Raw genomic sequence first — 13,646 nt, 5'->3', positions numbered from 1 at the left:
ATGTACAGAGTATTTGCATTTACCTTTTTGCTACTTCATGTAATAAACTCCAATGGCACATCACTGGCAGCAAAATCTCATTCCCCAGTGTTTTCTCCAGTCTTTGCTCCTGCAATTCCTCCTCATATATCGCCTGACAAGTCTCCGGCGATTAAAATGTCTCCTAAAAGTAGTCCATTTGTTTCGCCGGAGCAATCTCCGGCGAAAACTCCGAAGAAACCTGCCGTTTCTCCGGCGAGAACACCGTCATCCAATGACGGTGTTCCGGTACCATCTAAGACTACTCCTAAAGCACCGGTGTGTAATTTTGATCAGTTTTTCAAGTGAATAATCTGTCTCACTCACAAAATTTTAGTAATATTTTTTTAGTTAAATACACGTCGAAAACACAATTATGATATTCTAGTAAGTTAGTATCACATTTTTATGTCCAAGTGCGCTAAAACTTCTCATTATTTTCAACTTTGTACCAACTTCACACTTATAATGAAAAATATTTTATTTATTAACTCGTGAATTTCTTGTATGCTCTCTATAATCTCCATTATCCTCTACTTTTCTATTATATAAAAATAGCTAGCAATGCCCCCTATTTATAAACAGTACGAAACCTACGACTAAATTGAAACACATATTCATATATAAATTTGACTATAAACTTTATCTAGACAAAAATTAAAATGTAAATCTTAACACATTTTGATTTTTCTACAACTTAATGTTGCTGTGATAATTTGAATATTTATAAAGGCGCAATTTTTATTATATGTAATTAGTTTCATTTTCAGAAATATTCAAGTTTGTCTTTTTCGTTAAATATAAAACGAACTACTAAAACAATTTGATTTCCTATAACTTTGAATTATTTTTTCCAACAGATAAATTCTCCGGCGACAACGCCGTCATCCACTGTGGCTGCTCCGGTGCCATATGTAATTACTCCTACATCATCACCAGTGCCAGAGTCTCCTAAAAGGCGATCACGGGCTTCGCCGGCGTACTCTCCGGCGGAAACTCCGGCGACGGTAGCCATTTCGCCGGCACTCAGTCCATCAACCAATAGATCTGCTCCAGTGCCACTTGAAAATCCAGTAAGTGCTCTTGCACGTGGGAAAAAATAATTGAAAGTAGTAAAATAAAAATTGATTAGAATTTGATATTTTAATTCATGTTTAAACTAGATTTTAGTCTGAATACTCTCGGTCTCAATTTATATAATACAACAAATCAAATAGAAAAATCGTTGACCATGATTTATTTGTATGTCCTTTAGATATTTTAAATTTTTAATTATTGTGACTTATCATACTTTTTATGTACTTTTTAAATATGTAAATCATTTCTAAAAAAATATAAAAATTGCATGTCGTATGGTCAAATTTAACTTGTATCAATAAATTGTTAAAGACTATAATTTATTATAAGTCACAATCATTATACATTCAAATATTTCAAGGACATATAAAAATATTATGGTCATTGAAAAACTCATTTGAATCTCGATTTCGGAAAGGTGCCACATAAATTGAGATAGAAGTAGTATACCTTGACTCCCCTTAATTTTTATTTTTTTTTATTTTTTTTACTGTGTTTCATTTTTTTTTTTCCTAATATATTTAGATAACCCTTGATAAAATTTCTGTCTTCGCCACTATCAGGCATCATCTCCGGCAGCTTCACCGGTAACAACAGAAATTCCGGCAAGTTCAGTGACTCCATCACCATCATCAAGTGTTCCTTCAAGTTCAATTACACCATCAGAAGCACCGGAGATGTTGAATTCAAGCAGTAGTTTGCCAATTCCGGCACCGGAAAGTGTTTCGCCGGAGAGATCAAGGAGCATTGTGGCTGATATGTTTGCGGCAACTTCAAAAATTGAGGTGCCAATTTTTCTTAGTGGGCTTGCTATTTGGGCTGCTATGGTGATTTGAATACTTGTAAAGGCCCAATTTTTATGTATATGTAATTAGTTTCATTTTTGTTGGATTTTGGAAATATTCAAGTTTGTATTTTTGTTAAAAAGAACTACTAAAAGAGTTCACTTTGTCGTTGTAATTTTATTTTATTATTATAAAAAATGTAGAATGTTCCTTCTTATATATGCATGCTGTGGCGGAACTAATAGACCATTCTAGATGTACAATGTAACTTCGATAGTAATATTCTATTTCAGTTATAAAATGAGGATGTTTCGGGCAATGGCCATCATCTATGTATAGTTGAGGAAAGTAGGATTCTAAAATAGTTGAATTAGCTAAAGACGAAGAACCAGCCTCTTACTAAATTGACTTTAGAAAGTGCCTAACCTTTCTCTTTTGATATGATCCTTTCTGTCTGGTAATGAACTTAATGTTTCTATGTTTCTTGCCTTTGAATAGGATATAGTTAAATGTATGAATAGAAGAGAAAAGAAGTAGTTCCGAGAGAAAACTCCACCTAGCTAGCGCGTTCCTCAACGATCAATGCTATCCTTTGGTAGCTAAAAACTAACACTTCATAAGAGAAGTTACATTTGTTACTTGCATTCACTATTACAAGCTAACTCAAATTTAGCACCTTGAATTGATCGTGTGACCTAATAATTTTTGAATTCCCTTGGTTAATACACTAAAATCTTCTTTTATATCAAAGGGATTAAGTTATGAAAAGCAGAGGAAATTGAATATTATATAGCCTATAGCTATAGGGCTAGGCTCCGCTCTCGCTCGAGCTACCGGCTTTCTTAGATTTCATTCCTGTTGACTAATCCGGAGTGCTTGAGAGCTTAGACGTCGGCGGGAAGAACTCCGAAAGAATTTCATCGGCTCCTCCTCTCTTGCCCTCTTGATGGTATCCGGTTGAAATGGTTCTTTGGATTGCCCCTAGTTCAAGCTCTAAGTCAAGCATTCACGCACCAAAGACCTCGACTACGCTCCTCGCTTAGGAAAGAAAAAACTTTTATATCAAAGGGATTAAGTGAATTATATTACCACAAAGTCCTATTTATCCTTATTAAAAAATTCAATTGAACCTCCTTGCCAACATCTAGCTCCGTCCTGCTTGTATGGTAAGTTGAAATTTTAATATCTTAGGCTGGTGTATTGATACAAAAATTTCTTTGGGTTGGATTCACTTGCATGACAAAGTTCTGGATCTCTTTGGTATTGATTCTAAAATTGGGCCTCAAAACTCTTTTACTCCCTCCGTTCACTTTTACTTGTCCATTATTTCAAAAATAGATTTTCACTTTTACTTGTCCACTTTCGCATATCAAGAGAAATATAATTTATTTTTCCTATTTTACCCTAAACATTAATTATTCATTTCAAATCATTTTTCCAAATTCAATACAATTATACACCAATTAATATGGGTATCGTGATAAAATATGGACTTCATTTATTATTTTTTAAGAATGTGCAAAGTTAAAGCGACAAGAAAAAAAAAATAAATGGAGATGTAGTAGATTGTAATGATCAAAGTCTATAGAACTTGCTTTATGGACTTTTGAACCACTACTTTTGCCCCTTTATCGAACTTGGGATCACCATCTTCAAATTTTAGCAACATATTTGTAGGCATTTGGACAATATTTTATTGAAGTTGATCGAAACTTAAATTTGAGTTTAAAAACTAATATCTGCAAAGTTAAAGTTAAAAAAGTATTTAAAAGTTAAAAGGATAAAATTGATAATCTAAATTTTCTTTCAATGATGATGTGCATATAAGTTAATTCATCAAAACCCATCTAGAATCGTGATGGAATGGATAAGATTCATCCACTATTAACTAGAGATTTCATATTCAATCTTGGATATAAAAAAAACATTCAAGTTCGGGAGCACTTACCTCTTAAATAGACGTTACACGGCGTAAATTCAAATTAGTCGGGACTAATATGGACGGACACCGAATGTGTCTACATATACATTTGATACATGTTTGAATTTGCTAATTAGTAAGAGTCGTACAAGTAATTCATAATGACAACATTTCATTACGATTTCAAAGTGTGACATTAAGCTCACAGCTAATCATGCGTTGTTCAATTACAAAACACCAAAAAGTCTTCAATCATATAGACTCAAATAGGAACATTCCTTTTAGGTGGTTGTCATCTTATGTCACGACAGAGCATAAAACAATCTCCAATTTAAATAATTTCACATATTCTTTCTTAAAAATATATTTTTCTTATAAATTTTCGATTATATTAGAGGATCGAAAAGGGAAAAAAAATGAGGGAATAATGGGAAATGAATCGCTACCTATTAATGTAGGAGATTTTCATCAGAACCATTAAATTATAAATTTTTCGAATTAACTACTTATAAGCTTTCTTTCCACTTTACCTTATAAGGCGATTTCTCAAGACAAAATCCATCACGTTCGCGTCAAATTAGGCAATACATATGAAGAAGCGACCAAAAATTCGAGTATTAAAAAAAATGTTATCAACAAGTTTTGAAATACATAAAATTTCCTCTCTTCTTCAATATTCAGAATAGAATTCAAAAGGTGAATGTATTAACCATTTGTTTTTTAATCGTTAATTTTCAAAACTTGTTATTTGAAATAATTTGAATTTGTATCGAATAAGTTCATTATGTAAAAGACTAAAGCACTCTGCAAGAAAAGAGAAGAAAAAAAGAAGGGACATAATATGAATTGTGGTGGGATGATTGGAGTTCCTTCATATTAATCAGAAGTCTCGAGTTTGAGCCTTTGAAAATAGAAAAATTTTGTTGGGAATGCCATCCCAGGAATGAACTCTGCACTCGATTCAAATTTAATCGGATTCCAACGCAAATATCGGACACCGAATTAAAATCAAAAGAAAGAACAGAAGACAACCTTGTAGAGAAGCCTACGTAGTCCGTCGGTGGATGCATCAGTGGCTTCACTGTCTTATACACGTGGCATGTTCACGTGCCAGCTCGATTTATTGGGGCCCCCATTTACCAATGAGGCAAGTCATTCCATGCTTGGATTTCATGTGACCAAAGCCATTAAGTTTGAACTTGTCATTAAATTTATAGTTCATATTTAATATATTTTCTAATATAAATATAGAGTCTAAATAAAAGTTATTGAATTTGTTTGAACCCACAATTAATATTATGGCTCCTGCCCATATTAAGAAAAACTATCAATGTAAAATTATTGTTGTTGGAGGCCCGTAGTCGTAGTCGTAAATAACTTTTTATGTACTCCCTCTGTTTCGATTTGTTTAGTATAGTTGTCTCAGAATGACTTTTAACGGACAACAAAGGTCTTTGTACCAAAATATTCGTGTGATTATAAGATTTTTAGAATTTGTAATTTTAAATATGTCATAATATTTGTATGACTATAAAGATTTTTAATAGAAAATATAAAAATGTGTAACTATTTGTTTTATCCATTAATAAGAAAATAGTGGTTACTAAAGTGAAACCGATGGAATACTACTTATGGCATCTATTCGACTTGTTATTATATATATTCATTGTAATTGATGTTATTCTTAAAATTACAAATCTCACTTTTGGTGCAGAATTTTTTTAAAATATTTTTAATTGATAGTGTAATTTTTTAAAATCGTTAATATGTACTCCCTCTATTTCATTTGACTTAACACTTCATTTAAGAAAGTATTTAATAGGAGTTTATTTTATTAAATTATAATTTACTAACTGTAATTAGTTTAGCATTAACTAAGTCAAAATACACATATTCCTAAGAGACTAGATTCCATTTTCATTGAAGTGCACATGTTGTTGGAACTTGCTACGTGTGAGTGTTTTTCCTATGTTACTATATTAATGTTAATTTGCAATAATTGATGCTGTACAAAACACTAATTACTTTTCCTCCACGACAAAAGTAGCTTCCACATCAATTAAACTGTTGCGACCTTACTGAGAAAGCTTGCGTTAATTGGTTCATGAGAATTGGAAAATCCTAGAAAGAAGCATTTCTCATTTAATGGTTTTTTTTTTTTGGCGGCAGAATTAAAATTAACAGGTTTTCAAATTTATAATTCTTTTTAAAAAAAAGTAAATTACATTCTATTAACTTGCATCTAAAGGTGTGGTATTGATCAACGAACTAAGTTGAGAATCATAAAATGTTCAAATTTGATGGAAACAAAAATTTTAAGGGGTCGTTTGGTAACTGATTAGGAGCTAGTTATTAATGTATGAAATCTTGCACAAGTCATACCATGTTTGGTAGCATTTTTTTTTATATAAAAAAAATTTAACACGCCTAATACGGTGTTTAATTTGCAATTAAAAATCTATATAACTAATACATGTATAAGTTACGAGAAAAACCAAGTACTATTTTTTGCAGGATAGAAGGTGAAATAACTAATACATGAATAACTAAATTCAGTATAACTAATCCGTGCATAATATAATACATAGAATTCCTCAAAACTGATATATATATATTATTACTAATATCTACATAACTCTAACCAACTAACAAACGACCCTTATTTCTTCCGATCTATTCATATTTTGTCGAAGAATTACCAAAATGTGTTGGTGCAAGATAATGAGGAAAAAATAACAGATTACGATTATGAGGAAAAAACAAAACTTAAGTTGACTAAGATCAAAGTATATACAAGGAAAACTCAGACAACAATACCCCACTTCAACAAAACTTCTTCATTATTTTTAACTTTGTACACACTTTACACTTCAGATCTACTTTATCCCCAAACCCATCCTTCTTTATTTCAAACACACACACACACACAGAGTGTTCTCTCTTATACTCTCTTTCTTGTGTCTAAAAACAAATAGTGCAGCTCAGGTCTGTGGCCACCATGGACATGATGGTTCTTTCATTTGATATAATAATTACTCTAATACATATTATAGCTAACAAAATTACTTAACTATAAAAAATTTAGTTTGGTTTAGTATAACCACTCATTACAAATAAGTATTTAGGGAACAGTTGGTAGCTAGTTAGGAGCTAAGTTATTCATGTATTAAATTCTGCATAAGTATTACAATCATTCTGGTGTAATAAAATTTTGTTATGTATAAAATTTAACACACCTAATACAATTTTTGATTTGTAATTTAAATACCACGTAACTCATACATGTATAAATTGTGAATGAATCTATGTATTTATAACATGATAGAAATGGAACAACAAACACATGAATAACTAAATCCTGCATAACTAATCCCTATATAAAATAATACATAAATCTCTTATACAGAATATAAGCCTAATACCTGCATAACACTAATCAACTAATTAACTACCAAACGATACCTAAATTACTTAGCTATATATACTGTAACAAATTAAGTCAGTTTAATATATATATATATATATATATATTTGTATACGAATAAATATTCACTCACTTCACACTTCAGATCTACTTTATTTTACTATATACTTCACCACTCCTCTCTACACACACACAAACACAAACACATTATTCTCTCTCTAACAATAATGCAACTCCGGTCAGTGGCCACTGTGGCCACGGTGGTTGTTTTAGTCCTTATACTTTCACCAAATGCAACTTCAGCCCACAATATTACACGTATTCTCGCAAAATACCCACAATTTTCCACATTCAACCATTACTTAACAGAAACACATCTAGCATCTGAAATTAACAGCCGTGAAACAATTACCGTTTGTGCTGTTGATAACACTGGCATGTCTGATTTACTCTCAAAACATCTTTCAATTCATACTATCAAAAATGTTATTTCTCTTCATATACTATTAGATTATTTTGGTGCTAAAAAGTTACATCAAATAACTAATGGAACTGCTTTAGCTGCAACTATGTTTCAAGCTACTGGTTCAGCACCCGGTTCGACCGGGTTTGTTAATATTACAGATCTTAAAGGTGGAAAAGTTGGGTTTGGACCAGCAGAAAATCACGGTAATGTTTGGAGAAAAAATAATTATTCAAAGTTTGTATGAAACTAAAATTATTGGTTAGAATATAGTAGTGTGTTTGGTTATAGTTTTTGGAAAAAAAATATTTGGTTGTTTAAATGTACTGAAAGTGAAAGTGAAAGTGAAAGAAGTGACAACAGGTTAAGTAGGCGTTTAGCCATAGAAACCAAATATTTTTCACTTTAATTTTTGAAGATGGAGTTGTGTTTGGTTGTAGTTTTTGTAATAAGATATTTGGTTGTTTAAATGTACTGGAAGTGAAAGAAAAAGTGGAACTGTGGTTTTAGGGATTTTTCAAATTCCAAATATAACTTCAAATTAAGTAGGTTTTTGGCCATAGAAACCAAGTATTTTTCATTTTATTTGGAATTTTGAAATTGGAGTTGGAGTTGAAAATGGAGTTGTGTTTGGTTATTGATTTTGCAAAGAATATTTGGTTGTTTGAATGTATTGAAAGTAGAAAAAAAAAATGTGCAAACAGGTTAAAGTAGGTGTTTGGCCATGAAAATTATATATTTTTTGCTTTATTTGGCATTTTGAAGTAAAAGATGGAGTTGTGTTTGATTATATTTTTTTGCAAGGTATTTGGTTATTTGAATGTACTGAAAGTGAAAAAAAAAGTGATTTTAAGTAGGTGTATGGACATAGACATAAAATATTTTTCACTTTATTTGGAATTTTTAAAATTGGAGTTGAAGATGGAGTTGTGTTTGGTTATATATTTTGCAAAGAATATTTGGTTGTTTGAATGTGCTGAATGTGAAAGAAGTGAAAAAAAATAAAAACAGGATTTTAAGTGTTTTAAGTGTTTTTCAGATAACAGATACAACTTCAAATTAAGTAGGCGTTTGCCCATGAAAACCAAATACTTTTCACTTTATTTGGGAATTTTGAAGTTGGGTCGAAGATGGAGTTGTGTTTGGTTATAGTTTTTTAAAAGAATAGTTGGTTGTTTGAATATATTGAAAGTGAAAACATGGTTTTTAAGCAGGTATTTGGCCATAAAATCAAATATTTTTCACTTTATTTGAAATTTTTAAAATTAAAGATGAAGATGGAGTTGTGCTTGGTTATAGTTTTTATAAAGAATATTTGGTTGTTTTAATATATAGAGCCCGTTTGGCTTAGCTTAAAAAAAGAAGCTTATAAGTTGTTTTTTTTAAGCCCATCCAAACAGGCTCATAGTATGTGAAAAAAGGCGTTTCAGGTGTTTTTCAATTTCCAAACAGAGTTTTAGATGTATTTGGAATTTTCATGGCCAAACACTGATTTTCAAAGAAAGTAAATTTTTTTTGGAAAAAAGTAAAAAATTCTTATGGCCACTCAAATTTATATAGGGATAAATTTTCTAGTTTTTATTATCAAAATATGTTTCATACTATTTATAAATAGGGATCTATTTTTCATAACTGGAGATTGTAGAGAGTTTTTAGAGATTTATGAATAAAATATATTTTCCTTTTCAGGTAACCTTCCGGCAACGTTTGTTAAAGCAGTTGAAGAGATACCGTATAATATATCTGTTATTCAGATTAGTACGATGTTGCCGTCTGCTGTAGCTGAAGCTCCAACACCGGAACCTAGTCAAATGAATCTTACTTCACTAATGTCTGCTCATGGTTGTAAGGTATTGTTACATAATGTGAAATTTGAAAAAAAAAAAATGTTTTGGTGTTTAAGTTGAAAATAATAAGAGTATTTGAAAATTGGAGTAGTGTTTGGATTTGATGCAAATTAGAGTTGTTTTTCAATTTTTGCGAGTGATGTGGAGTGAAAATTGTGAAAACAGCTTTTTGAGTTTTTTTGATTCTTCGGAAAATTGTAACAATTTTATTTCCAAACATTATTATTTCGAAAAACAAGTAAAAAATATCCATGTGTACATAGGATTTGCCATAAATTTCATACCTTATTTGGATTTTAATGTGTTCTCAGTGGAAAAGGTATCTTTCATATTCTTCAATTTAGGAGAGATTATAAGATATACATAATCTTATATGTTTTATATATTTCGGTCATATTGGTAAATAAGTTCTGTCGAATGGTACATAATCAGTCTTTTATATTAGTTTATTCATAAAGAGTCTATCTTTTTTTTTAGGAGAGATTATTATGTTCGTCTTTAAGTGTGTCTATTAAACCCAAATCTGCTTCAGAAGAAAAATTAAATTGAAAAAATATGACCAATATTTTATACATGGTTTTTTAGGTATATTTATTCATATAATATTTGCTCATTCACTTAACTTAATTAAGAGCTACTCTTTTATACAATTGTTGTTAATCTTAGCTAAAAGATGACATAATTAAATTAGAATATATATTAGTATGTTGTTATATTGGTAATACTAAAGTCGGATTGTGTTTGATAGAAATAATCAGTCAATTTATATTAGTTTATTCATAAATAGGTTAATTGATCAAATAATATCAAAATATTATGCTTCTTTTAGTATAGTTTTATTTTCTTCTGATTTATCGTCTAAGGTTTGCAATGGTTAGTTTTCGTCTGACACCTGTTATTTCGAATCCAACAGGTATTTGCTGAAACTTTGTTGAAATCTGCTGCTGAGAAGACTTTTGAGGAAAATGCTGATGGTGGATTAACTGTATTTTGTCCCGGAGATGATGCGATGAAGAATTTCATGCCGAAATTTAAGAATTTAACCGTCGAGGGGAAGCAATCGTTGCTCGAATATCATGGAGTTCCGGTGTATCAATCAATGGCGAGCTTGAAAGCGAACAATGGCGTGATGAACACTTTAGCTACTGATGGAGCTAAGAAGTATGATTTCGTTGTGCAAAATGATGGCGATGTGGTAAATGAACGAAACCTACTTTAACTAAATTTTTACCTAGTGATCCACTTATTCAAATCAAATGCATTAGTTTGACTAAGTAGGAGTTTGGTCGCAGAAATCAAATATTTTTCACTTTATTTGAAATTTTTGAAGTTGGATTTGTGTTTGGTTATGATTTTGACAAAAAAATTTTGGTTGTTTGAATATTTTAAAAGTGAAAACAAATAATCATGGTTTTAGGGTTTTTTCAAAGTCCACATACAACTTGAAGTTATATTGCTTCCAATTGGCCATAAATTTTGAAGTTTAAACTTGAAACTTAAAAATTTGAGTTTTTGAAATTGTGATTTATGGAACTTGAAGTTGTGTCATGCATTTTAGTTAGAAAAAATTTAAAGTTTTATGAGTGGAAATCTCAAAAACTGGCCTGAATCAATTTTTGGAACTTGAAAATTTTTTGTGGATAGATTTTCGAACTCTGAATTTAAATCTATGGCCAAACAAATATTTGAAGGTAAATTTTCTTTCTAAACCTGATCCAAAATTTATAGCCAAATGCTAGCTTAGAATTTTCATGACAAAACGCTGATTTTTCAATAAAGTCAAAATTCTTTCCAAAAAATTGTGAATAATTATCATGTCCAAACGGGTTTTAATTTTGATTTCCGACAATTTTGAATTATTATTTCCAAACAGGTAACATTGAAGACGAAGGTTGTAACGGCGAAGATCACCGGAACCCTAATCGACGAACAACCGGTTGCTATTTACACGATTAATAAGGTTTTGATGCCTAAGGAACTATTTAAGGGTGTGGTTGCTGATACTCCGGCGCCGGCACCGGCACCGGCCCCAGAGTCACCAAAATCGAAGAAGAAGAAACATAAATCGCCGGCGCCGGCAAATACTCCGGCGGATTCACCGGCGGATGGACCCACTGATGATTATGCAGATTCAACGGCGGCTGATGATAACGGTGTGTTAAGTTATAGTGGTGGAAATGTGGTAGTTGGTGTTTTGAGTATGTGGTTTTTGAATTTATTGCTTTGAGATATTTAAAGGAAAAAAAAAAGATATAAGGGGTTTTTATTGTGATATAATTGTTGTCTATTATGTTATCAAATTGTAATTTGTACTTGTATTAGAATAGCTGGTAGGTTTTGTGGGTTTTTTTCTTTTCTTTTTAACACCTCTTCTGGCTTATTTTGTTTGTTTGTTTGGTTGTTGGATTCTATTTGTTAGAGTGAATTTTTTGGATATTGAGCTGTGAGATGTTAATCCACACATCATTGTCACTATTTTTGTTTTACCTTTTTATTTTTCTTTGTTTTTTTACTACTTTTACTATTCAGTCCGTCCCATTTATATGAGTGTTTGATTGGACATAAAATTAAGAAATAAAAAAATATTATTAAAATTTGTAGTTTAAAACAAATCATAGAAATTGGTGCTGAGTCATCAAAATCGAAGTAGAAGAAACATAAGTCGCCGGCGCCGGCGCCGGTGGATACTCCTGTGGAATCTCCGGCGGATGAAGATAACGGCGCGTCTTATTATAGTGGTGGAAATGTGGCTGTTGGAGTTTTGAGCATGTGTTTTTTCAATTTATTGCTTTAAGATTAAAAGTGTGATATAATTTATTGTCTGTCATGTTTATCAAAATTGTAATTTGTATTTGTATCAGAATAGCTAGGAATTGTGTTGGTCTTTTTCTTTTTCTTTTTAGTAAAACATTTTTTGGTTTATTTTGTTCGTTGGTGTTTGTTTGATTATAATATTTGTTTTATGAATGAATTTCTTGGACAATTTATTGCTTTAAGCTATTTTTCTTTTGATTGTGATATAATTTATTGTCTATTATGTTATCAAATTGTAATTTGTACTTGTATTAGAATAGCTAGGAGTTTTGTGTTTGTCTTCTTTTGTTTCTTTTTGGTTTTAGAACTTTTTTACTCCTTCCTCCAAAATAATTGAGGATTTAACCTTTAAAAATTGATCCAAAATAATTGAGGTTTTAATCTATCAAAAAAATATTTTATTCTTTTTTTCAAATTTAGCCTCAACACATTTTTAATTTAATGAACAAATTTAATATTTATTATAGTTTCAAAACCTCTTAATCAAGAGTATTTTAGTCAATACGTTTCTTAATTTTTAGAAGCACGTGAATTCCTTAATTTGTATGTCCAAATTTAAATCCCAATTATGTTGAACCGAAGGTAGTACTTATATTTTGTTCTTTGTTGTTTCTTGGACTATAGGAGTATTTGTTTATTAATTTATGAGTTGAATTATTGGATATCGAGCTGTGAGTTGTAATCCATAAATCTTGTCAGACTGGTTACATGTTTCAAACTTTCAATAGCCAGCTTGTCATCCATTTTCATTTTCCTTTTGTTTTTTCCTAATGGTTATTTAAATTGTACTAGTTCGATTAGTTTGAATTCGCATATCTCCGTAATATATGGTAGAGGATAAGTATTTTTTCATTTTCTAATCAAACGTCTCATTTTTGAGCTTGAGGCATGGAATCATTTTTGGCATAGAGTGCTTCAGAGGAGAATCTAGAGTGTCGTTTATGTATTCACGTGCAGTCATTAGTTTTTTCTCGGAACTATATATGTAAAATTACTACTAAATGCTCCCTCTATCTCAATTTATGTGGCATTTTTCACTTTTCGAGAGTTAATTTGACTAAAGTTTGAAACTAAATTGGATTAGATTAACTTAACATTTTAAGATTAAAATTTATATTTTTGAAAACTAAATGAAAAGTATTATAAGTTGCAACTTTTCTCATATCAAATTTGGTGAAAAAATATATTTTAAAATATTAGTCAAAGGTTACATAGTTTGAATCTCGAAAAGCGAAAAGTGTCACATAAATTGAGATAGAGGGAGTATCTATCAATATATGACTGTGAACACAATTAT

At 30.7% G+C, this 13,646-nt stretch overlaps 2 protein-coding genes across 3 annotated transcripts; both read left to right on the top strand.

The window, feature by feature from the left end:
- On the top strand, positions 1 to 1,931 carry LOC132054079 (uncharacterized). Its single transcript, XM_059446148.1, has 3 exons — positions 1 to 297; positions 879 to 1,091; positions 1,659 to 1,931. Exons 1-3 carry the CDS (start codon positions 1 to 3, stop codon positions 1,929 to 1,931), a joined length of 783 nt encoding a protein of 260 aa, XP_059302131.1.
- Positions 1,932 to 7,381: 5,450 nt separating this feature from the next.
- Positions 7,382 to 12,464, top strand: LOC132053168 (fasciclin-like arabinogalactan protein 1). Of its 2 annotated transcripts, XM_059445060.1 has the most exons (5): positions 7,382 to 7,894; positions 9,378 to 9,538; positions 10,449 to 10,730; positions 11,409 to 11,688; positions 12,154 to 12,464. In XM_059445060.1, exons 1-5 carry the CDS (start codon positions 7,453 to 7,455, stop codon positions 12,183 to 12,185), a joined length of 1,197 nt encoding a protein of 398 aa, XP_059301043.1. In that variant the 5' UTR covers positions 7,382 to 7,452; the 3' UTR covers positions 12,186 to 12,464. The 2 variants fall into 2 exon arrangements, with proteins under 2 accessions (XP_059301043.1, XP_059301042.1); XM_059445059.1 differs by lacking the exon at positions 12,154 to 12,464 and having other exon boundaries at positions 7,383 to 7,894; positions 11,409 to 12,010.
- The last annotated feature ends 1,182 nt before the right edge of the window (positions 12,465 to 13,646 follow it).

This window comes from Lycium ferocissimum, chromosome 4 (genome assembly GCF_029784015.1).
Source record: "Lycium ferocissimum isolate CSIRO_LF1 chromosome 4, AGI_CSIRO_Lferr_CH_V1, whole genome shotgun sequence".
Taxonomy (NCBI): Eukaryota; Viridiplantae; Streptophyta; class Magnoliopsida; order Solanales; family Solanaceae; genus Lycium; species Lycium ferocissimum.
This window is presented reverse-complemented; position numbering and strand designations above follow the sequence as displayed.

Bases quoted from the DNA above. Each gene is read 5' to 3' on its own strand.
- LOC132054079 (XM_059446148.1), top strand. From the start codon at position 1: ATGTACAGAGTATTTGCATTTACCTTTTTGCTACTTCATGTAATAAAC. The intron at 298-878 runs GTGTGTAATTTT...TTTTTCCAACAG, and splicing joins AGACTACTCCTAAAGCACCG to ATAAATTCTCCGGCGACAAC. The intron at 1,092-1,658 runs GTAAGTGCTCTT...CGCCACTATCAG, and splicing joins CAGTGCCACTTGAAAATCCA to GCATCATCTCCGGCAGCTTC.
- LOC132053168 (XM_059445059.1), top strand. From the start codon at position 7,453: ATGCAACTCCGGTCAGTGGCCACTGTGGCCACGGTGGTTGTTTTAGTC. The intron at 7,895-9,377 runs GTAATGTTTGGA...TTTCCTTTTCAG, and splicing joins TGGACCAGCAGAAAATCACG to GTAACCTTCCGGCAACGTTT. The intron at 9,539-10,448 runs GTATTGTTACAT...CGAATCCAACAG, and splicing joins TGTCTGCTCATGGTTGTAAG to GTATTTGCTGAAACTTTGTT.